At 32.8% G+C, this 22,853-nt stretch overlaps 3 protein-coding genes across 3 annotated transcripts; 2 read left to right on the top strand and 1 right to left on the bottom strand.

Moving 5' to 3' along the window:
* Positions 1 to 64: 64 nt before the first annotated feature.
* LOC140059149 (calcyphosin-like protein) lies at positions 65 to 10,594 on the bottom strand. The gene is made up of 5 exons (XM_072104991.1): positions 10,503 to 10,594; positions 9,078 to 9,168; positions 2,685 to 2,862; positions 1,957 to 2,166; positions 65 to 1,626 (listed from the first exon to the last, which is right to left on the bottom strand). The coding sequence occupies exons 2-5, from the start codon at positions 9,149 to 9,151 to the stop codon at positions 1,525 to 1,527; spliced, it is 564 nt and encodes a 187-aa protein (XP_071961092.1). The 5' UTR covers positions 9,152 to 9,168; positions 10,503 to 10,594; the 3' UTR covers positions 65 to 1,524.
* Positions 10,595 to 11,529: 935 nt separating this feature from the next.
* On the top strand, positions 11,530 to 15,024 carry LOC140059021 (superoxide dismutase [Cu-Zn]-like). The gene is made up of 6 exons (XM_072104834.1): positions 11,530 to 11,739; positions 11,936 to 12,028; positions 13,217 to 13,329; positions 13,448 to 13,620; positions 13,779 to 13,896; positions 14,233 to 15,024. Exons 1-6 carry the CDS (start codon positions 11,616 to 11,618, stop codon positions 14,350 to 14,352), a joined length of 741 nt encoding a protein of 246 aa, XP_071960935.1. The 5' UTR covers positions 11,530 to 11,615; the 3' UTR covers positions 14,353 to 15,024.
* Positions 15,025 to 15,261: 237 nt separating this feature from the next.
* On the top strand, positions 15,262 to 18,701 carry LOC140059073 (uncharacterized). The gene is made up of 3 exons (XM_072104900.1): positions 15,262 to 15,445; positions 17,012 to 17,668; positions 18,027 to 18,701. The coding sequence occupies exons 1-2, from the start codon at positions 15,377 to 15,379 to the stop codon at positions 17,657 to 17,659; spliced, it is 717 nt and encodes a 238-aa protein (XP_071961001.1). The 5' UTR covers positions 15,262 to 15,376; the 3' UTR covers positions 17,660 to 17,668; positions 18,027 to 18,701.
* Positions 18,702 to 22,853: the final 4,152 nt, after the last annotated feature.

Below are 22,853 nucleotides of genomic sequence, written 5' to 3'. Positions count from 1 at the left end.
AAATGGTACAGAGCTTGCAACAGTGATTTTACCAAGTCTTCAACAAGACTGAATATAATGCTGTGTAAAATTCTCTTTATTATTACAATAGTATATTCTTCAATATCAAGTTATTTATGCTAATTGGTCCTAAAAATTCTCAATTATTCTTATTAAAATCACAAGATGATTGGAAAGACTATATTAAAACAATACAGTACTAATATTATTATAAGATACATTACAATTTGTTTTTTTTCATTTGAAAAATTTATAGAAGGAATGCGTAAATTTGGAAAAATTTACGCATGATTTTACTGTAGAAAAATTTATGGCAAGAACCGATTTCTGGTGATAAAAATTATTTGGGGATTTAATCATACATTTAAACAATTCCTAATGCATTCATTGCCATAGAAATATAAACTACACAGTTCTAAACTCATTACCATAGGATATATAATTATTATTACTGTTTTTATAAATGACACCCATTGTGACATAATGCAAAATACCCGATTGACACATGCAAGAAAATCGTCTGAGATAATTCTATGCATATAGTTTAGGTTTGAAATTTGTGTGCGAGGGTTTTTAATGGCATTCTTTACGGTCCTTGTTGAGTTAGTTCAAAATTACGAAAAAATAAATGATCTACTGTCATGTTCACAACAATTAAACGATTTTGTATGTGTGAATCGGGTATATGGTTTCAAATTTTATCAGAAGCTCAAATGAATACAGTCAAATTGTTCGGAATGTACTGTACGCATGAGCAAACACCTAAAAAAAAAACAAATATTGTATGTAAATTAATTATACATTATAGTATTACTGACACCATAATTATGTATTTTAATAAAGTTTCACACCAAGAAAAAGCCTACATAGATAATTGTTGTTTCACATACAAAATCAATTAAAATATGTATTCTAAAACTAACTACTCTACCATACAATATAGATGGTGGGATTATTATACATCGTATTATTATAATTATTTAAGTATTATGATGATTGCACCTAATAAATGCTGAAATATTCACAGACAATCGAACTAAAACCCTACTAATTTATTTGACTAAAGCCCTGTTCACAAAGCAAGTTTTTCGGAACTCTATCAACACTAAATTCTATCACCATTCTTGGAAGCTGCCATGTGAACAGTATTTGATACTGTGTATGATTCAAACCCAAAACCAGGAATAACAAGGATGCTAACCACAGGTATTACATCATTTTTTTATTTTTAGTAAAAGTTTCTTTTGTAAACGTTTTATGGCTAAAATAAACTACTTAAAAAATGTTCAATGTTAACAGGGCTTTAAGTTCGCTTAATAATAAAATCCACTAAAATTTATCTTGAGAATAGCACAATGTAGTTAAAGGAATGCCATTTTTTTTTAAATGCGAAATAATAAAAACATTAATAGCTGCCTTTAAAGCAAGAAAAGCAACAAGTTGCCAAGATAATGGAATCAAAACTTCCTCAGAAGCACAACAAACAATGGTCATTGGTCATCATTGATGGTCATTGGTGGTCATTTACAGCTTCCAGGCTTGCCTAATCATGTAATCAAAATAGACGTCCTCATCAATAGACGCACTTACACCAGAGTAGTAATTCACAAACTCTTCTTTGGTTACCTGAAAGAAAAAGAATTTTAAAAATGTCAGCTCACAGAAATATTGACTACAAATCTTTCAGATATCGTGGAAACAGTCACTAAACTTTTATTCAAATTTCTCATTTTTTATAAAATAAATCATTCGTTTTTTCTTCACATGAAAAATATACACTTGACAATTTTAATATTATTCTTTTTTGATTAACAATAAACATCACAAGTTGTCACTATTGTACATAACCATTTATGCATTCAACTAATAAATCTACATAGTGCCCTCTTTTTTTAAAACAAATTCATTTTAGCTAGGCTAGTTTGTACAGACACAAAACAAAGTTTAATTTCATACCTTGCCATCTGGATCATCTGGGCTATCAAAGCTCTTTAGAAATTCAGCAAGGCACTGTTCTTTAGTCATGTCACCGCTCTTAAACTTGGGGTTTTCTTTTACGCTGTAGACACCCTTTAAATCTTCTATTGTGCACACTCCATCGCCAGTTCTGTCCAACTTTTTAAACGCTTTTTCAATAATAGTTACTCGGCTAGCAGACATTGGTGGCTAGATTAAAAAGGAAGATACTTGTTTATTGATATTTGTTTTGTTTATATAATATATTTTTCAAGTCAATATTGATTGGCGAAAAGGGTACATTTAAATGAAAGAAATTTATCAAATATTGTACGGAAAAGAACTTGTGTGTATGTCATATTTTGCATGTGCACCCAGTCAGTAATGCGCTCAACTACGAACACAACCATACACTTAACAACGCACGCAACTATGGGCTCCACTACAAACCAACCATGTGCTCAAATACGAACGCAACCATGTGCTCAACTACGAACGCAACTATGTGCTCAACTACGGATGCAACCATGTGCTCAACAACGAATGCAACAATGTGCTCAACTACGAACACAATCATATGCTCAATTATGAACACAACCATGCGCTCAACTTAAAACACATCCATGCACCTCAATCATGCACTCAGTTATGAACGGAAACATGCCATGTGATCATATTAACCATAAACACAGTCCTGCGTTTAATCATAACACATAGGAATTACTTACCCTAAGAGCAATTAAAAACTCATCAAAGCTCAATGATCCACTTCCGTCTTTGTCAAAAGCATTGAACATTTCTTTCCCTTGTTCTCCGGTGACTTCTACCTTGTAGTCATTGAGACCCTCCATAAATTCTTCAAAATTTAAAGATCTATTACCATCATCATCCATAATTCGGAAAGTTCTACAAAGAGAAGAAAAGTATGATCAATAATTTTAAATATATATTTTATAAAAAAAAAATGCTCCAGAAAAAAAGGGAGGGGGGGGGGGCGGAATGAAGCTATGCATAATCTTTTAGGTGAAACAGATATTAAAATATTATTGATATGAATGTCCTTTGTGTAATATAGCGATAATACTGATAAATTTGAAAGGATCTGTAATACAAAAAGTTCAAAGTTCATCCTTATTCAAAAGCATGTATTGCTGTTAATTTGATTAAGTATTAAAACAAATAAAATTTGATTAATTATTAATACAAATTAAATCTGATTAATAATTAAAACATTTACGATGCAGTAAACCAACTATTACATGTAGCACATTCACATAAAAGCATTTTCTGAATGTATTGTATATGATAATTAAATAAAATTAAGTTCTGATATACTGTATATATTTGTTATAGTTTTCTTTAAATAGTTAGATTGCAAACATTTAGGACCACAAAATAAAAGCTTTTAAAAGATAATCGATTACTTAGATTGTAAATATTTACGACCATAAAAATAAGATAACTAGTTACACTGTTACAGCAGTTTGAAAGCAAACATTTAGGGCCACAAATATAAAAAGCCTTTAAAATAATATGGCATTTGGTATACTTTCAAAGCTTATTAATTAATGGATTCTGAGCTTTTTAAAAACCTGACCAATCACGTTGTAGAGATTCTGAAAAAAAAAAACCCTAAAAGGTTTTATCGTAATTGAGTTACGTTCACCACGGTCTACTGCTTAGCGATTTTGAAAATTATGCTCAATGGAATGTGCGAAAATATCATAAATTAAAATGTCATTTTCAGGAAAGAGTTTTAACACCTAATAGACATGTTAAGTAACTCACGTTTACTGTGTTTTAACATGGATGTCTAACATGTTAAACAATGTCATCTTGTCTTGAATGTTGTTATTATAGTAGTTATCAGGTACTGTAGATACAGTAGGTAAATGCAAGATGTTAAAATTGCTTAGTTTACTGCACAAAAGGTATATTTCAATGCATTCCAACCAGCTAATACTAATTCCTCACACGGTCTAAAGTATAGCATGCTGCCCAATGTTCTTTAGAGAACAGGAGGAACTAAGTCTAAGCTAAGTAAGTCTAAAGTATAGCACTTTGCTGTAGGCCCACAGAAGAATACAACTGTAATATGTCACTTAGTATCTTTACACGATTGTTACGGAATCAAATTATTTGTAACGTCAAAACTTCTCCCTAACGTTAACAATTGGTTGGCTAGTTACAGTAGTTAATTCATACAGTACTCAAAATGTAACGCCCTTGAACCAAGATATCTGCCAATTAATATTAGTGTAGTTTATGTCAAAATTAAAATTTTTTTTGTGAATTTCTCTCATAAAAGAATTCAACAATAGGCGGCCAAGGACATTAAGAAGAACTGGTAGTTATTGTTAAATGAATCAATGATAATCAAATGTACTGTATCGTCATTGTGTTTTTACAATTTGCATTCAAATGAAAAGCGAATATTAAAAATATAGCTAAAATGGTGCTTTAAAAAGAGATCCTTCTAACTTCACTACAGCCCCTTTCTCACAGAGTTGTGTGCCAGGAATATTGCGGGAATATACCATTACCATGCCGGTATGGTTTTCTGTGAGAACGGGTCGTCTTGGCATCATGCCGGCATCGACATGACCTGCTTTAGACCTAGTAATATTCTAGGGATATTCCCCGCAATGCCAGACGGGCATTCTGTGAGAACGTATCGCCGTTATATTCCGGGGTTCCCCGTCGAGGCTTTGACACCTTGCGCGGTCAAGTGTATCACTTTGGCGCCTATTCAATTCAATTAACAATAATAATGTCGAACTGGAGGGATAATGAGATAAGAGAGCTGCTTAAAATAAGGGGACAAGAAGAAATTTGTAGCATAATCTATAGATAGGCCGCTAGGCTAGGCTATCTTTTTGTTGGTGCCTGACCTTTCGTCGCCTTGTAAATTGTAGGCCTACAGCCTTCTAAGGTGTTTTACAGATTGCCGATGACGGCAAATTAATTGCTATACCTGTATAATATATGCACAATATACTGTACATAGCATGTATTGCATAAATATGCTATAAAGGAAGATAATAATCTGTAACTTAACATTCGCCGCCATATCATCGCTAGACAAAAATAATAACAATAAAGGACGCCCTCAATAATTATTTTGTCAGAGACTTTTTATTGGCCGAATATGCCCGACTCCTTTCTCACAGAAAGCCGGTATATACCGGTTATATTTCCGGCACAATAGTCCGATGAGAATGGGTATATGCCGGTAACGATACCGGCACGACGCCAGCACTGTACCGGTATATTGCAGGCACATCTGTGAGAAAGGGGCTTAACTGTAAACATCAGACTCCCTGTCTTAACATCAGACTCCTCCCCTTAACATCAGAGTTCTCTTAACATCCCCCTCCCATCAACCTCAGACTTTCCGCCTCAACTTCATCCTCTCCTACTGTAACTTCATCCTCCTCCCATCAACGTCAACCCAATGGTACCGTACCATTATTTTTAATTTTATTGCAGGAATTTCTAAATGATATTATTATTATTATGGATTCCATATTGAACGATCAAAATCTGAATGTGTCTGAAACAGCTGTGGTTCTTGCAAATACAATACACATGATTCTTACTGATCAAAGCACAACATTGTAATATTAAATGATATAAGTAATGCATGCAATCAGTAATGCATGAATGATTTTTGGGAACAGTTGGTGCAGCTATTATAGAAAACAGTACTGTTGTCTGTTGAGATCTCAATTTTGTCTTTCTTGGGTTAGCAAATTATTTATGTTTTCGTATCAGCCCAATGGGCTATTGTTCACTAGTTTATTGGGCACAATAAAGATACTGTACTGTAAGCTTCACTGTGGAGGCTAAACAGTACTGTACTTGCTTACAGTACGCTCAATGATTTAATTGTACTGTGAGGGATCTTTTACCAAACCTACAAAAAACTTTATTCTAGGGCCTTCCTCCAACCTGCATACAACATAGCACTCACCCACTATACCTGAAGTGTTGTTTTATTTTTCCTTACCCACATTTAACTGTTTGACACCTGCCCTTTAGATTTCTCTAGCTAAACTATCCAAGTTACATTAGCTAAGATCAAACATTTTTTCCCCAATTTGTATTTGAATGTAATTCAAATTGTTGAGTAAACTTTTATTTTTTATGTAACTGTTTATTTTGTACCAATTATTCCATGGATATGTTAGTTAGAAATAAGAGAAATAAATCAATGAATGAATGACCGAATAATGAAAAAAAAACCAAACAATTATCTATTAATTATCAAACTAACAAATTCAAACAATTATTTTCCTATTCAATAAATTTATGAATCAATTGTCTATCAAACAAAAGATCAAGGATTCTCAATTCAAATTTATGTATGAAATTTCACAAATATTTCATACCAACAGACTGTTCACAAATTTCAGCAGTGAACCATCATACGAATATTGAAAACGGATATCAGACAAGGAATCCAATATCTAGAGTTCACGATACGCCGGTATATAATTACGCAGTCTGTTATCCACGAGCTTGTTCCGCATGAATGGTCAGCGATTCCAGTGGGAAAACATGTGCGAGATAATTGTGTAAAGTGCACAGTATGAGATTATGTAATGAGTTCTCGGTGAAAACTAGGATTTATGCGAAATATAATGAGGTGACCTAGGCAAGCTGTTTGAGCGCAATTTGCATATCGTGGAGCGATTACAAGCAAATGAGTTTTGTTGGAGGAGTTTCATTAAAGGCTTTAAAGCTAAGTAATGAGCACACCTAATTTATACAAATTAGGAGACAATTTGCGAATAATAATTCCACAACTAATTATGATAATTTATGTAAAGTGGTACCTGGTAATAAATTTATAACATTAACAAGCATACAATACAAAACAATAATATTATTATAACAATTATTTTATCCAAATTTATGAGAAAAATAAAAATGTATTTTGATGATCAACTACAGGGATGGGATCAATGATTTTTAAACGGGTAACGTTTAATATTATTTAATAGACTGTCAAAAAAAAAGATGTAAAAAATGAAAAATTTCTTTCTGGTTGTCAAAAGGGAAGAGCACACGTTCCTATTCTAGTGCTATCTCTTGAAATTTATGAAAATTGAATGCTCCATATTTCTAATTATTAATTATTATGAAAAAAGTTGAGAATATCTTAAAATTTTGTTTCTATTCTTGGCAGTAAAAAGAATAATTAATAAGAAATAAAGGGACAGATAGTGTATAGTAGGCAGCAAGTACAGTAGATAGTGCTATTAATATCAACAACAACAAACTTCTGACAGAAGGTGTGAACACACCACAAGGAGTGTCTTAGACTTTGTTCACACAGCGTGATCAGAAACCAAGAAACCAACAACAGGCCTTCCTCCTAAACAATGGCTAAAGAGTGAGTGAATAAGAAGTTTAGATTTATTGTTAACAAACACATTGTCTACCTTATGGCATAAATCGACAATAAAAGTCACTGTTGTTAAGAATAGGACAAGGTGACAACACCGGCATTGTCCTTTATAACAATAGTAGTCCAAATAAGAATGACTTTTTTTTTTAACAAGACTAATATTGGTACTTGTATAACTTTGTATTTAGTATTACAGTACTGCACAGTAGCACCAAGATTTTATAAAAATTTTTAGATTTTTGTTCTTCTTTATTAAATATCTATTTAATAATATTATCTTTTATTAATTTATTTTTGCAGCTGACGACAGAAAATTATGGTTTTAAGTTTTTTTTTTAATTTTTATGTTGTGTACATGCAGAATTTAAACAGTCATAATATTGATATTATGTTTGAATAAATATACATATATTACTCTATTATTTATTGACTAATTGAATATACAGGTATGCATCAGTAATTTGACAAGTTTCTCAAATGTTGTTTGCAGAACAAATAACACAAACTGCTATGCAATAACATTATTATAAGCTTCGTTTTTTGTGTAAATAAAGAATATTTATGTGTCAGTCTCGACAAATCATGAGCAGGGGTACACTACTACTGTACAAGCATACAAATAGCTTTTTAACCAGATCCCCATACGGAGCCCAAGGTTTTACTGTACATTATTGACTGCATGCATCAGTTATTAATAATTATGTTAATAATTTTATTTGGTTTTATCTTATTTTCTTTGCTTACATTTCTGTCAGGGAAAATTTTCATTTAAAAATTTTGTTTAGCAATATTGCTAATCAAACTGATTTTTAAGTCCAGAAACATAGTTTTGTATTGTATTTTTTGCTACACAATTTTCAAAATGTGTAGCAATAAGGTTGTTTTGTATAGCTTTTTGCTACGCTACACTGGCGAAAATGTTCCCTGTCTGTATGTAAATTAATTTTTGTTTTGTACTTTTTTAGTATTTTATATGTAATGTTATATATACTATATTGTTATTTTGAAGGACGCACCTTTGTGCTGTAAGTGTGCCAACAATCTAAAGGTGTAAATCCAAATAAATACACTAAAAAAAATTGCTATGTCAGTGTACAGTATTCAATTTCAATAGAACTAAAATCATAATTTGCTAATATACTATAAATAAATGTGTGCATTTCAGAGTGTTGTAAAAATGCAAATTTCAATGAATTTATGGCAGAAATTTGAATAATACTGTGTAATAAGATTGAACATGCATAATTGTCCATGTTTTCATCATGTAATCAGGTTAGCCATTAGCCAGTGTTGTGCTAAAAACTCAAGTTTTCTAGTAGAACACATTTGTACAATAAAGCTATATTCGTCCCACTTCTGTCCGTATGGGTGACTCACCATGGGATGTTAATTAACTCATTTTACAATATTTTATTACATTGTCATCACCCCCTGTGTTTTTGCTCCACTTTCTGTACAGGCCATAGACTGACTCAGCACAGATTCTCGATACTGTATCTAGTATCATATGAAAATTTTGTAATACAGCATCACATGTGTTTCACATGTATCGCCTACAATCTATAACAGTAACCACATGTGATGAGATGCAGTACAGTATTAAGAATGTTCCTATGACACAGTACTGGGCAAGAATTTTAGTATTCACACTAAAAATAAAAATTTGTTTTTTTAAGTTAAAAAATTTGTAAATATGCTTAATATTTACCTTCCTAGTCCCTTGATTCCACTTGCTCCACGCTTTAGGCATTGTGCTCGAAGGTTTTCAACTGCAGCAGTCATGGCTAAAAATTGTTTATCTAAAAGCAAGAAGTTGAAAAGCTATTCACACTATGATAGAAAAACAGTTTATATTACTTAATGTGTTACTGTATAACATATTTTTACAGCCTGATAATCATGTACTACTGTATAACTGCAGTATAACGTTTTGTAATCTCTTTTTGAGGCCTAGCATTCCTTTACTTATGATAACCAGAGAAATACATGTAGGCCTACTTATGCTAGTTAGTAGTAGCTTTTTTGTCAAACTAGTGTGGACAGAGCTTAAGAAAGACTATGTACATGACCTTCCTATTGTTATGATACAATTTAATATTTAATAAGTGATTTCACATGATTTGTTAATTTACTATGAAATCTACTGTTAAAATTCAGTCCCTGAATTAATATGCATAAAGTTGTGGAATTTGCTGATACACAATACACTGACAAAACAGATTGAGATGGTGGGGACATCCATAATCAATACTGTAGTCACTTAATATAGAAATGAACTTGATGATATTACTGTGTAGAGAGCTGAAGGACGGCTTAACACAGCCATCATCTCAGTCAATTCCCCAAAGGTGTTAAATAACTACACAGACCGAGATGGATGTTTATGAATAATATACCTAATCAATATAGGCCTACATAATTAATTAATTTAATTGCATCTACTGCAGGAATTCATCAATTTGGGGGGTTCATTGGTTAGTGTATTTTTTTTACACTTACAGTACTCATTAATTTTTAAACTAAAATCAAATGTTTGACAATTTCATGCTAGGAATTGTTTTGTTTTTTTTTATCTAATCAACATAGCCTAGCATGGACACAATCAAACGATTCAGACGTTATGACAATGACGATACCATCTGTTTGTTCCAATACAATGAAGTAGATCACGACAGTCTATTTTACAGCCGGCTTTTCAAATATATTGTTTAGCCCCCGTTTAGCCTAAAATAAAGGTCTAGCCTAGTAGCTTACTTATTCATACAAATTGAAACAAAAATTCACAGCAAATCAACTATTGAATATGATTATTCATATATTCACAAACTGGAAAATAAATACTGTGCAATATATGCAGAAATATCCAGTTTACAAACTTCCTTCCGAATATTATTTCCAGGGTTAACAGTTTAGATTTTTCCGCTGGCGTGCCAGCAAAACAACCGGCGAAAAGGGCGTGTGCACGGTGTTTCCGTCCCAAAGTGAAAAGGATGGTATATCTGGGAGACAGGGGAAAATATAGACTTAGAAATCATACATCAAACAGTACTTAATTAGGCATTTAGAGCAAACCTTGATCTATAAATGTTTGTCTAGTTTACGGTTAAAGCGTAGATAATAAAAGAATACTCACCAATCGGACTTGTTTTTGAAAATCAACGACCTGGTTTTATTCAAAACTTTTCGTAGTGAAGGAATAGTTGATGGTAGACGATCGCGTGTGTGGTGATGGGGAGCGCCTACAGGCCGCGGATTGGCTGGCGTTGACCTTGAGTGAAATCAAGCGTATAATTCGATGACGTCATGGGGTTCGTCCCGACAATACGTTTTTCAACAAAAACACTAATTAAAAGTTATGAGTGAACAAATACCAAAATAACTGTATTACAATAAAACTACACTTTAAATACTTCAATTTCGAAGACGCCAGAGATGTGTTTGTACGTTACGGATACAGAGATACATAAGATACAGGTAGGCCAAGATGTAATTGTAAGCCTCCATTTAATTGGTGTATGGTTAAAATATAAATTTAATATAGTTAAATTCGTGTATCGGACACTAAAAAAAAAATATTTCTTTTTAAAAAACAATTTAAAAGAATACATTCGATAGAGGGCTTCTTGCATACATTGTTAGACGTCAATCAGTTCCATATGAAAATCATCTGGACGGATTTGTCACAAGTTGGCATGGTTGTGGTTGTCGTGTTTTAAGGATGTTTGGGAAAAACCTTTCTCTCTGCATCACTACACTAGCGGTGCTCTTTTTGCTTCATCTCTCTATCAAGACGTTTGGACGACTTGATTAAAATGATAAATAAATAAGACAACACAACATACAAAAAAAGTATGTGTAACGTCAATAGAATCATTCAACATTCCTGGTAAAATGAGTATTTCGTTACAATTATGAAATCAAAAGAATGCGACAATGAGTTTTAAAATGTATAAACATATTCTTGCTACAAAGTTAAAAAGTTATGCCAATAAAAAAGTTTATAAAGCTTGATCGATTCATGTTGTAGAGTACTAGTCTTTGAATAAGACCTGTAAAGTGAACCACCTCCAAAACATTTCGTTTTGTGAAATTATTATTAAAAGTTTTCGGAGACTAGGAAGTTTTATATTACAATTATTAATAGGTTTGTTTACCCCGGACCTATCAACGCGAAGAGAATACGACGACAATTTCCGTGTGTGGATCTATAAAAGCCCCGTATTGGTCTTCCAAATTCTAAAGTGTTATGTGGTTTGCATCTACACAAGAGTTGACGATTTCTTCTCTCACGATGCATTTTATAAATCGTGCGCTTCTGGCTGCCATGGTGATGATTTTTTCAACTTCTGCAGATACCCAAGTAATGCCAGGTAAGAGCTAGATCACTTAGTATCAACTTTGATTGATGCATGTAGGCCTAATTATTTAAAATATATAGGTCGTAATATAGAAAGATAATTCCATTACACAATGGGTATATACAATGGAATTCCTGGCACGATACGCCAAACACATTTTAAATATGAATATATTTTGTCACGATTGTAACAACTGTTTTCTTTATAGATCGTATGACTTTGGTTGAAGAAGAAATGATTAAGCTTCGATACGATGTGGATCGGTTGTTAGAGGTTCATAATTTACTCTCAGAAACGCAAGGTAAGGAAGCTGAAATAATATCATATTACTTGCCCCCTAGACATTAGTAAATTTACACTCTAAAGACATTTATCAACTAATGGCCTGATGTCTGCTAGTAGTTTAAACATGGTTCCTAGAACGCAACAAAACACGTGCAACGCAACATGTTCAATCATTGTAACCATCACTTGTGATTGGTAAAATTACGCTGCGCGTACATCATTGGATTGTGTCGTCATAAACCCATAGTTCCCGTAAAAAGGACGTAAACACAACGCAAGCGAGTTGACCAATGACAAGCTTCGGATGATCCATCACTTGTGATTGGTCAAATCATCACTAGAACGCAGTTCGATTAAAATTCATTGATTGGTCAAATTCCTTGCGTTAAAAATAAAAAAATAAAAAAGTAAAAGAACTCATTTATTCAACAACGGAAACTTAATTCTTCAACAATACATCATGGGGGTGCACGGTAATCCCTTCGTTATACCCTACATATAACAGTATGACAATATTGTAATTAAACATAAATAAAATGGATTCAAATTAAGGCAATTTGACCCATATTCATCATCCCCGCGAACAAACCGTCACAAATTAACGAAAACATTGTTTGGATTTTATTAAGTAAACTTAATTTTTTGTCACTTTAAACTTTGGAGTAGTAATCCAAACATCGATTATAACGCATGACTGGCCAATTTATTTTGGAATCTGCTAAGTAAGTAATTGGGATGAGCGAGTACATTTCCGAAATCAATTGATCGGAATTTTTAAATCATTGACCTCCTTTCAAATTACTTTGATAAACTGTCATTCATATTTTAACTCTAGGCCTAAAGTAACTCCTTGTCGAGAATAGCTAACCTTGACAGTGTTTTGTCAACTTTTATACGGGGTTGAACAAACTATTTTCGTGTTTATTTGCTTCATAAAAAATGATTAAAAAGTGTTGGTCAGATTTGGCCGGGAGGTGGTCCTACAAAACTCCTTTTTTCTCACTTATCTTCTGTTTCTATATACCCACCCTCCGCCCTTCCTAATAGATTATTTTAATGTTAAAATTCAATCAAGGGTCCCCCTCAACAGTTCTACCATAGTGAGTTATTTTATTTTTGTTGTGCTTGTTCTTCGTTGATATATAGTGAAATGAATATTAAATCAAATTAGAAAGTTGGTGCATTTTCAAAATTTCTTTTAAAGGTTTAGGTTTAACCGAACAGCCGGTTTACGGAAATTGCCGAATGATGCCGAACGTAGCGCTAGGAATTCGTTACTACCAACCAATCACCGGCTCGATTAATCTTCGACAAAATGTACGTCATTTAAAGTTACTCTTTGGCTTTGTATTAAAAATTTGTAAAAACAAAACTCTGATCGTTGTTTACCACTAGATTGATTACGTCACAATTGTTAATGTTGATATTTTTTTAGACATCAACTTCAGCTCTTGAAATAAAAGGATATCTTTATGGATTTCAACATTATTATTCACGACACGGATTTCACGTGCACGAACTAGGAGACATGACGCATGGTTGTAATTCAATGGGCGGCCACTACAATCCTCTCGGAAAAGCCCATGGGCCAAGAAATGCAAAAGAAAGGTGAGATCGAATTGAGGAGACACCCACAAACTGTACCTTAAATAGAGGTGTTACATGAGGCCGGTCGTAGTGCGTGTTTAAAAAAAAATAATTTTTCTAATTTGCATCGACATTAGATATTGTAATTGTGTCCTAGCTTTTTGTTATTATATTTCAAGACACGTAGGTGACTTGGGTAACGTTGATGTGAGCGGTAAAGGAACTATTAATATCAGTATGGAAGAATCGATAGCTAAATTAACGGGAGATAATTCGATCATTGGCCGAGGAATTGTGGTAAATATCTTATTTTTACAATATACAAGTATTACGTATGAACAAAGTCACAACATATCTATGAATTTTTTCTGGAATTTCCACTAAAAGACGATCAGTATTGTTGAAATTAATTTGAAAATTCAATATTTTAAATAATAATTGCTCTACACTATCAAACTATTTTGACAAAGTGTGATGTGCACAAATATGGAAGTCTGTGATATACCCACATATGGTATTGGTAGTGATATGACATCATCATGTCCATACATGGGCACATCACATTTTTTGGTCACATAAAATTTGATAGTGTAGAGTAGAGTGATTTTAGTTGTCTTTTTTTTTACACCGAAGCTACACATGGGACGAGACGACTTGGGTACCGAGGACAATGTTGGTAGCCACACTACAGGAAACGCTGGTATGCGTTTGGCTTGTTGTGTTATTGGCATTTCAAATGGAGCAGACTGGTGAAAAAAGTTAGCGATATAGCGCCATCTATAATATCATTATGAGAAATAACCATTCGAGGTATTATTATTTAATTGCCGTAGGAGTACGCCCTCTAGTCAATCTATAATAACTCGATGGAATCACGCAATAGACACCAAGTTTGCGCACGCGTACTCAAATGCATACGATATAAGTTTGTACGTTAAATAAGTTTAAGTCCGCTGTTTCATGGCTGCGGATTTTTGAAAATTAAGTGTTATCACTTGTACCAGTTATAGCTTACACCGCATATAGGCCTAATACTATATGTAAGACACTAAATGTTTTCCTTTTTTTCAATGAAAACATTAGTATAATATTTTAATATACAATTATTTGAATCAAAAGTATTGGCATAATCTTATTTTGATATTTTTATTTATTTGTCTTTTTACAAAACGTTTTTGTAGACTACAAATTAAAATAACAGACAACACTTATGTGTGTTGCTACCATAACAATCACTAAAATAAACAATGTAAAAATAATTTTGCCTAAAAATAATAATTAATATTATATACAGTAGTAGTTTAATAATATTCACCTAAAATTAATTTGTAATATTTCATTATAGGACAGTGAAGAAATATTAAATTATGAACATGTATTGGTAAATATAAAATAAAACGTTTTTTCAATAAATGAATATTTTATCAGCGTACGATGAGTTATTAATATTAAATATCAACATTATACCGTTTGACACAGTAAGTCTCATGGGAATGAGCGACTGAAATTACGACCAATGCGATATGCGCATAAATTATACATAATCAGCTTTTCGTCTGACGAAAACCATAGCAACGATCTATCAAAGGCTTTGTGCGACGGACATATCATTTGCAAAATGATAATTAATTACTGAGATGCGCAGTAACAACCCTGCACACGGATATATAATCAGCAGAAAGGGTCGGGAAAGCGACATGTGAACACGCTTTAAGCTTGAAAACGAAGCACGTTATTTTGTCAACGTTTTATACGTATACGGTACTGTATATTAAAAATGTATTCTAAGCTGTTATTTGTGTACGGGATCGTTGTCATTTTAGTGACGTCCGAAGCCATCCCAGTGGTATGTATTCTTTTTATTATTATGATTTTTGCAGGTAGTGCAATGATCAATTGAACATAGAGAATTCACGACAATATCTTTAATATTATTAATCATTAATACATTCATAATGTTACAATTTGTTAAGTAACTGTATAGGCATAGGCCTAATATGTATATAATATGTACAAGTACAAACGCTTCTATATGTTTAAAAGTGTAATTTTGTGATATAGATAACCTATAATAATCTGTGAAAACCACACAATGCGCATGCGTTGGCCCACTTCGATAAGATACCTGTTTTCTTTTACAAAATAATATTAAACGCAAGGTAATGTTTCTATTACATGGATTTAGATATAAATTTATGAAATACTTAATAAAAAAACCGTTGTATAAATGAAGATTCGCAGAGATAGGCCTATGTATGATAAATATATAGTATTGCTCTCAATAATAGTATGGCGCGCCATTCATGAAAAATACAAGATCAAAGCATCTCAAAAAGGTAGTAAGAACAAGATGCGTGAGGTTCTGTTAACTTATATCGTTATACGTGACGATAGGAGGCCCAAGTTACGTTATAGGCCTACCCCAGTAAAATGGTTCACTACTCAACCAAAGTGCGATATTGTAATTTGGCAATGAAGCCAACTTATCCGGCAAGTAACGGACCCGGCAAAGTCGCGCATGGTGTACGGTCCAAAAGCCACTGTATTATCATGGCCAATTTACACAGACGAGCGGAAACCGCGTAGATTGTCCCACGTGAATTTGTATCTACTATCCGAGCGCGGGTTCCCGCTCGACTGCCGCCCACGTTTAGTATAAATCGTCATAAGAAATAGCAGATTCCATGTTAGTTTTATTTTCCGCTTACCGTTAGGCCCTACCGCTCGTCTGTGTAAATTGGCCTTTACCATCAACATTTAAACACGCGTGTAGGCCTACAATGATATCTCTATGATGGTGTCACTGAGAAACAGACCTATTAAAATACACAGTAATTGCAAAGCATTAATTCTTCTCAATTTAATAGAATTGTAATTTGACACAAGGCCATGCTCTTGTGTTTAAATGAAAAATCGAAATTTAATTGTTCTGTTGTGGGCTCGCGGTCTTAAGTACATTTTGCATTGTGTAGAGAGAACGTGGTCTCTGTTTTCCCGCTTACAGCAGACAGCAGTCAGAACAAGGTTTAATAATGAACAACACGATTCATGATGATGGCCACGTTAATTAGTTTTACCGACTCGAGGTTTTGTATGTTAATGTCAATGTACTGCGGCAAATACATTAATTATATTGATCTCAGAAATTGATTTTTTTTTAAACCATTAAATAAATTCCCAGTTCATGGAAAGCATTGCAATTTAGTATATAGTGGACGAACAAATTTGGAATACAGTATTATTATGTTTATTTAACAACACTGACATTTTATTATTAGACAATATTTCTTAAAATAATGTTTACACAAAATAAGAATGGTTACAGTTGTATAGGGCAGGTAATGTTTATTTTGAGAACAATGATTCTCTATGGGTTGTAGGCGGCCTAATACATAATTTTATTTATTTATAGAATAAAGATGAGTTGGTTAATAGAGAGCGCAGAGGGAGCGACGGCGGCGGTGGTTTGCTTCGGGAGAAACGAATGGATGAAGTAGTAATGGCCGCGGCGGACAACCAGGAGCTGAACCGCGTTAAAAGATTGGATCCGATTCTTTTCCTCGATCAGCACCCTAAATTAGGCCCATTGATTGAAGAATTCATGAAAAACCAACGAAACAACCGTGAACGTCGCATGGTGGACGATGAAATGGAAATGGCAGCGGCGGACAATCAGGAGCTGAACCGCGCTAAAAGATTGCATCCGCTTCTTTTCATCGATGATCACCCTGAATTAGGCCCATTGATTGAAGAATTCATGAAAAACCAACGAAACAACCGTGAACGTCGCATGGTGGATGATGAAATGGAAATGGCAGCGGCGGACAATCAGGAGCTGAACCGCGCTAAAAGATTGCATCCGCTTCTTTTCATCGATGATCACCCTGAATTAGGCCCATTGATTGAAGAATTCATGAAAAACCAACGGAAAAACCAACGAAGCAACCGTGAACGTCGCATGGTGGAGGATCCGGCCTTATTCAAACGAAGTATTCATTCAATGGCCGAACTTGAAAGGGATGCAAAGATGAAGAGGATTAAGAAGATGGACCTCATTTGAATATAACAGGTGGGGACTAACAAATTGAGAATAATGTAATAATAAGCTGTAATAATATTGATGTGATGATGATCATGATGATGGTGATGGTTGATGACAACGATGATGATGACGACAACGATGATGACGACGACGATGATGATAACGATGATGATGATAACGATGATGATGATGACAATGATGATGATGATGACGATCGACAATGATGATCATAACGATGATGACGATGATGGTGACGGCGATGATTGACGAAAATGATGACGATGATGATGGTGACGATGATTGACGAAGATGATGACGACAATGATTATGACGATGATGAAGTGTATATTACGATTATTGCATTCATTTTAATTTTTCATTACAGAACTTAACGCAGCACTCTGTACACGGTTCACGGATTTGCCGCGTGTCGTCACTTTTCTCGATTCAACACATTCTGCTGCTGTATTCGGCGAAGCGTGACGAAACGATGAATAATTTACACACTATGTAAATATTAAAATAGATTTTTATTAAAATTGTAAACAAAATATGAATGTCCTCTTTTTCACTTAATGTTAACTGTACCCTATTTGTTGTGAAAAGTTCGTTTTTCCTTGACATTTTTGTCTGCGATCACACGCAGAGGAACAGGCCACTGGGAGTGAAAAGTGCAATATATTGTATAAAATACAACAAGTAATTTTGAATGTGAAATATAGATTGTTTTGTAGATTTAGACGATTTTTGGATGTTTTTAATACTAATTATGAGAACAATAGAACGTTTACTCAAAAGAAAAAAAATGTTTTTAAAATGCTTTGTTTATAATAGAGCGAGTTCTGATAATTATTATGATATATTTTTATGATTGAAACCAAATTAAAAGTAGTGAAATATGACAAAAGAAAATGTTTTCATAATTGTAACAAAAAATGCACTTCACTCCTCGGCGCGTAAAAAGCTCATAATTATGGTACAGTTTTTATACGTGCAATTCTGTGTATATTGATGCGTTTCACTGCCTCACATTTGTAGAGGTATTGTCTATATACAAGAAGCACTAGTTAATGTATGCTAGACGATATGACTAACATTTCTAAATGAAAATATGGTGTTAACGCCACACCCAACACAATGGATAATTTTAAATGAATAGTTAGATATAGATATATTGCCTTTTGGATCACAATTGTTTAATTGCGTTTACTATAGGCACCAGGTTAAATAAAAATCCTGGTAATATGTTAATTAATTTAGGACAATCTCGTAAAAATTTAACAAACAAATCCCTTTTTTTTTCGTATGGAATGCTTTTATAGTATTGTTTTCTAAAGAGTAAACGAAGAAAGGAGTTTGATATGGTAATATTTGGTAACTAAAACGTTTAACTGGACGTACGTGTAGTCATATTTTTTTTAGAAGTACATATCTGTTTTAACTGTACGTGTTATAATTGTACTAGAAGTAAGATAATTTATTTATGTATGTAAGTTATTTATCACTGTAGGCCTAAGTTGATTTAGTAACCAGAACAATCATTTCTGTAAGTAGTACATACTTTAGTGAACAAGTTGTTATAAGTTTACCAGGGATGAGTTCACTTTACTTTACTAATAGTTTTACCACCGGGAATTAGGCATCCTCATATTGGACAGCGATTATTATTATTAATAACAAGTGTTTATATAATTGTTACCATTAAGAATTATCAATATTTTATAAGATCATCGTGTAATATATTTCATTTCTTGGTGCTCAGCTATTATAATCGTAGGAAAGTACAATTACTGTAACTGAATTTTCAATTACATATTTTATGCACAACTAAAACAATCTGGTGTTTTTATTTTTTCTGGAGATTTTCTACGATATCTTATGCGAGGTTTTATAAATAAAAATAATAATAATAATAATAATGATTGGAGCGATGATGACGTCAGGATGAGAGCTTTTGATGGTGACAAATCCGATCACTAAAGCTTGGTTCGCAATAGCGACGTAACATAATGCAACCTTCGCAACGTAAGAAAATGCCCTTCCAATAATTGTGTTTGCCCCCGCCAGCGTGAAATAAAACCTGCGATCCCACTTGTGATTACGCAATAATACATCACTTTGCGTCAATAGGTCGCTACGTTGCGTTCTAGTGGGAACCACGCTTAAGACGCGAAAATGACGTAAGCGCAACTTGCGTTGCGACATACGCCCTTCGATGATACGATTTAAACGCTGTTACTGACGAAAAATGTTACAATACAGATTAGATAAAAATGTTTTTGTCTGTATGAATCCCGTGTACAGCTGTGTACAGGTAATATATAACCGGCCTAAATATTGATTTATTTTATAATACTATAGCTACAGAAGAGAGCTTAGAGATATGAAACTGAACGATTATTAAAAAATATTAATACTACAAAACAGCTATCTCGACGACGAAGTTGTCGATGTTGAAATCGTAGACGCAGTTAAAAACGACGATACGTTTTCGTTGAAGATGCAACGACCCTTACCAAAGACAACGACACTACTGCTAACGAAGACGACGAAATATAATGTTACCTTACAAAAACGGTAACATAGACGACGAAGTTGTCGACGTAGAAAACGTTGAAGTCGAGGTGCAGTTAAGGACGAAGACATGTTTTCGTTGAAGACAATTACTTTTACCGAAAACAACGCCGCTATTGATAACGAAGACGACGAAATATAATGTTAATTTAAAAAAACGGTCACATAGACGAGGTTTCCGACGTAGACAGTCGAAGACGCATTTATTTAAGGACGACGACGTTGTTGATATTACACTGTTGTAAAACAAATATGACGATATTAACCACGACGATACTGACGATGAAAGATATTGACGTCATCAAAGAAGAGCTGCTGTCGACGACAACGACGACGACTCTATTGCATGCGTCCACGACGAAGTTCACTTCACAAAAAACATTTATTTATTTATTCAACCAAGCACAGTCATCTGATAACAGTATTTTTCTTTGTATACATAAATCCAAGAAATAAAAATTAAAATTTAAAATACATGTTTATACCAACGACAACATTTATTATTTATTTTTTCCTGTTTCCTGCATAAAAATCGATTTAAAAATGAATCTAATATTTCTATATCAAAATATTATTATAAATTTAATTATTTATTATTTACTAAACAAATTATGCTGATACGTTGACTTGCTTAAGAAAATCATTTTAATTATTATTTTAATTTATAACATTCAACATATCTCCTAGGTAGTAAATCATACTAACAAAAATATGTTTTTTTTCTTTAAACAATTATGGAACAATGGAACTAAAAACAATCATATATATTTTATTTATTATAAATATTTGTATATTATTAAATCTATTGATTGATCTATCTATCTATTGATAACGAAGACGACGAAATATAATGTTAATTTATAAAAACGGTCACATAGACGAGGTTGTCGACGTAGACAACGTTGAATTCGAAGACGCATTTATTTAAGGACGACGACATTGAAGATGACGACGTTGTTGATATTACACTGTTGTATATATTTTATATTATTAAATCTGCATCCTTATCAACAAAACTAACAATTTCATTTTCAAAAAAACATTATGTAACTTAGCATTAACAACTAATGTTATAGTTATATGTCTGTATTTCCTTTATATAGCTATTTTTAAATTGCACATATTTTTTATAATTGAAAATAATATTTTCTATATATTTTTTATTTTAAACATTGCACAATATTTTGTTTCTTCCTTCAAATGCTTTTAAAACTGTGCTAAAAAGTAATAAATTTGTACGCGAAAATAAATAATTGTATCGTAAAAAATCATTTACAGCATATATTAGGCCTTCATGACTAGTTGATTTTCAATTTTAAGATTTAAAAGAAAAGGTAAATGATGAACAAGAAGGGAAGCAGTGGAGAGATGTAATAATGGCGGTAAAAATAGTATTACAGTATCATCCTTATATTAAGGGGACTATCATTCCCTATTAAGGGGATACATAGGCCAATACTATTATTATATTATGATTTAACATTACAGTCAAACCTATCCAGGAGGGACTTTGTTTGGTTCCAAAAGGTGTCCCCTTAATAGGGGTTTCCAATATATTTTAATTTATATTTTTAGAAAATCATAAATTGTAAGGAAAAAAAACTTTATTTGTAACATGTAATGATTTTGTTAGTAGGTTTTGTATCAACATTAGTGCAATATTTTTTGGGGATGTAATTCTACATCATTTGTGATATAATGTGATGATTTTGTTAGTAGGTTGGTGTTATATAGTGCAATTCCTAAACCATTTGTGATATAATGTGATGATTTTGTTAGTAGGTTGGTGTTATATAGTGCAATTCCTAAACCATTTGTGATATAATGTGATGATTTTGTTAGTAGGTTGGTGTTATATAGTGCAATTCCTAAACCATTTGTGATATAATGTGATGATTTTGTTAGTAGGTTGGTGTTATATAGTGCAATTCCTAAACCATTTGTGATATAATGTGATGATTTTGTTAGTAGGTTGGTGTTATATAGTGCAATTCCTAAACCATTTGTGATATAATGTGATGATTTTGTTAGTAGGTTGGTGTTATATAGTGCAATTCCTAAACCATTTGTGATATAATGTGATGATTTTGTTAGTAGGTTGGTGTTATATAGTGCAATTCCTAAACCATTTGTGATATAATGTGATGATTTTGTTAGTAGGTTGGTGTTATATAGTGCAATTCCTAAACCATTTGTGATATAATGTGATGATTTTGTTAGTAGGTTGGTGTTATATAGTGCAATTCCTAAACCATTTGTGATATAATGTGATGATTTTGTTAGTAGGTTGGTGTTATATAGTGCAATTCCTAAACCATTTGTGATATAATGTGATGATTTTGTTAGTAGGTTGGTGTTATATAGTGCAATTCCTAAACCATTTGTGATATAATGTGATGATTTTGTTAGTAGGTTGGTGTTATATAGTGCAATTCCTAAACCATTTGTGATATAATGTGATGATTTTGTTAGTAGGTTGGTGTTATATAGTGCAATTCCTAAACCATTTGTGATATAATGTGATGATTTTGTTAGTAGGTTGGTGTTATATAGTGCAATTCCTAAACCATTTGTGATATAATGTGATGATTTTGTTAGTAGGTTGGTGTTATATAGTGCAATTCCTAAACCATTTTTG

Source organism: Antedon mediterranea, chromosome 9, assembly GCF_964355755.1.
Source record: "Antedon mediterranea chromosome 9, ecAntMedi1.1, whole genome shotgun sequence".
NCBI classification, from domain to species: Eukaryota; Metazoa; Echinodermata; class Crinoidea; order Comatulida; family Antedonidae; genus Antedon; species Antedon mediterranea.
This window is presented reverse-complemented; position numbering and strand designations above follow the sequence as displayed.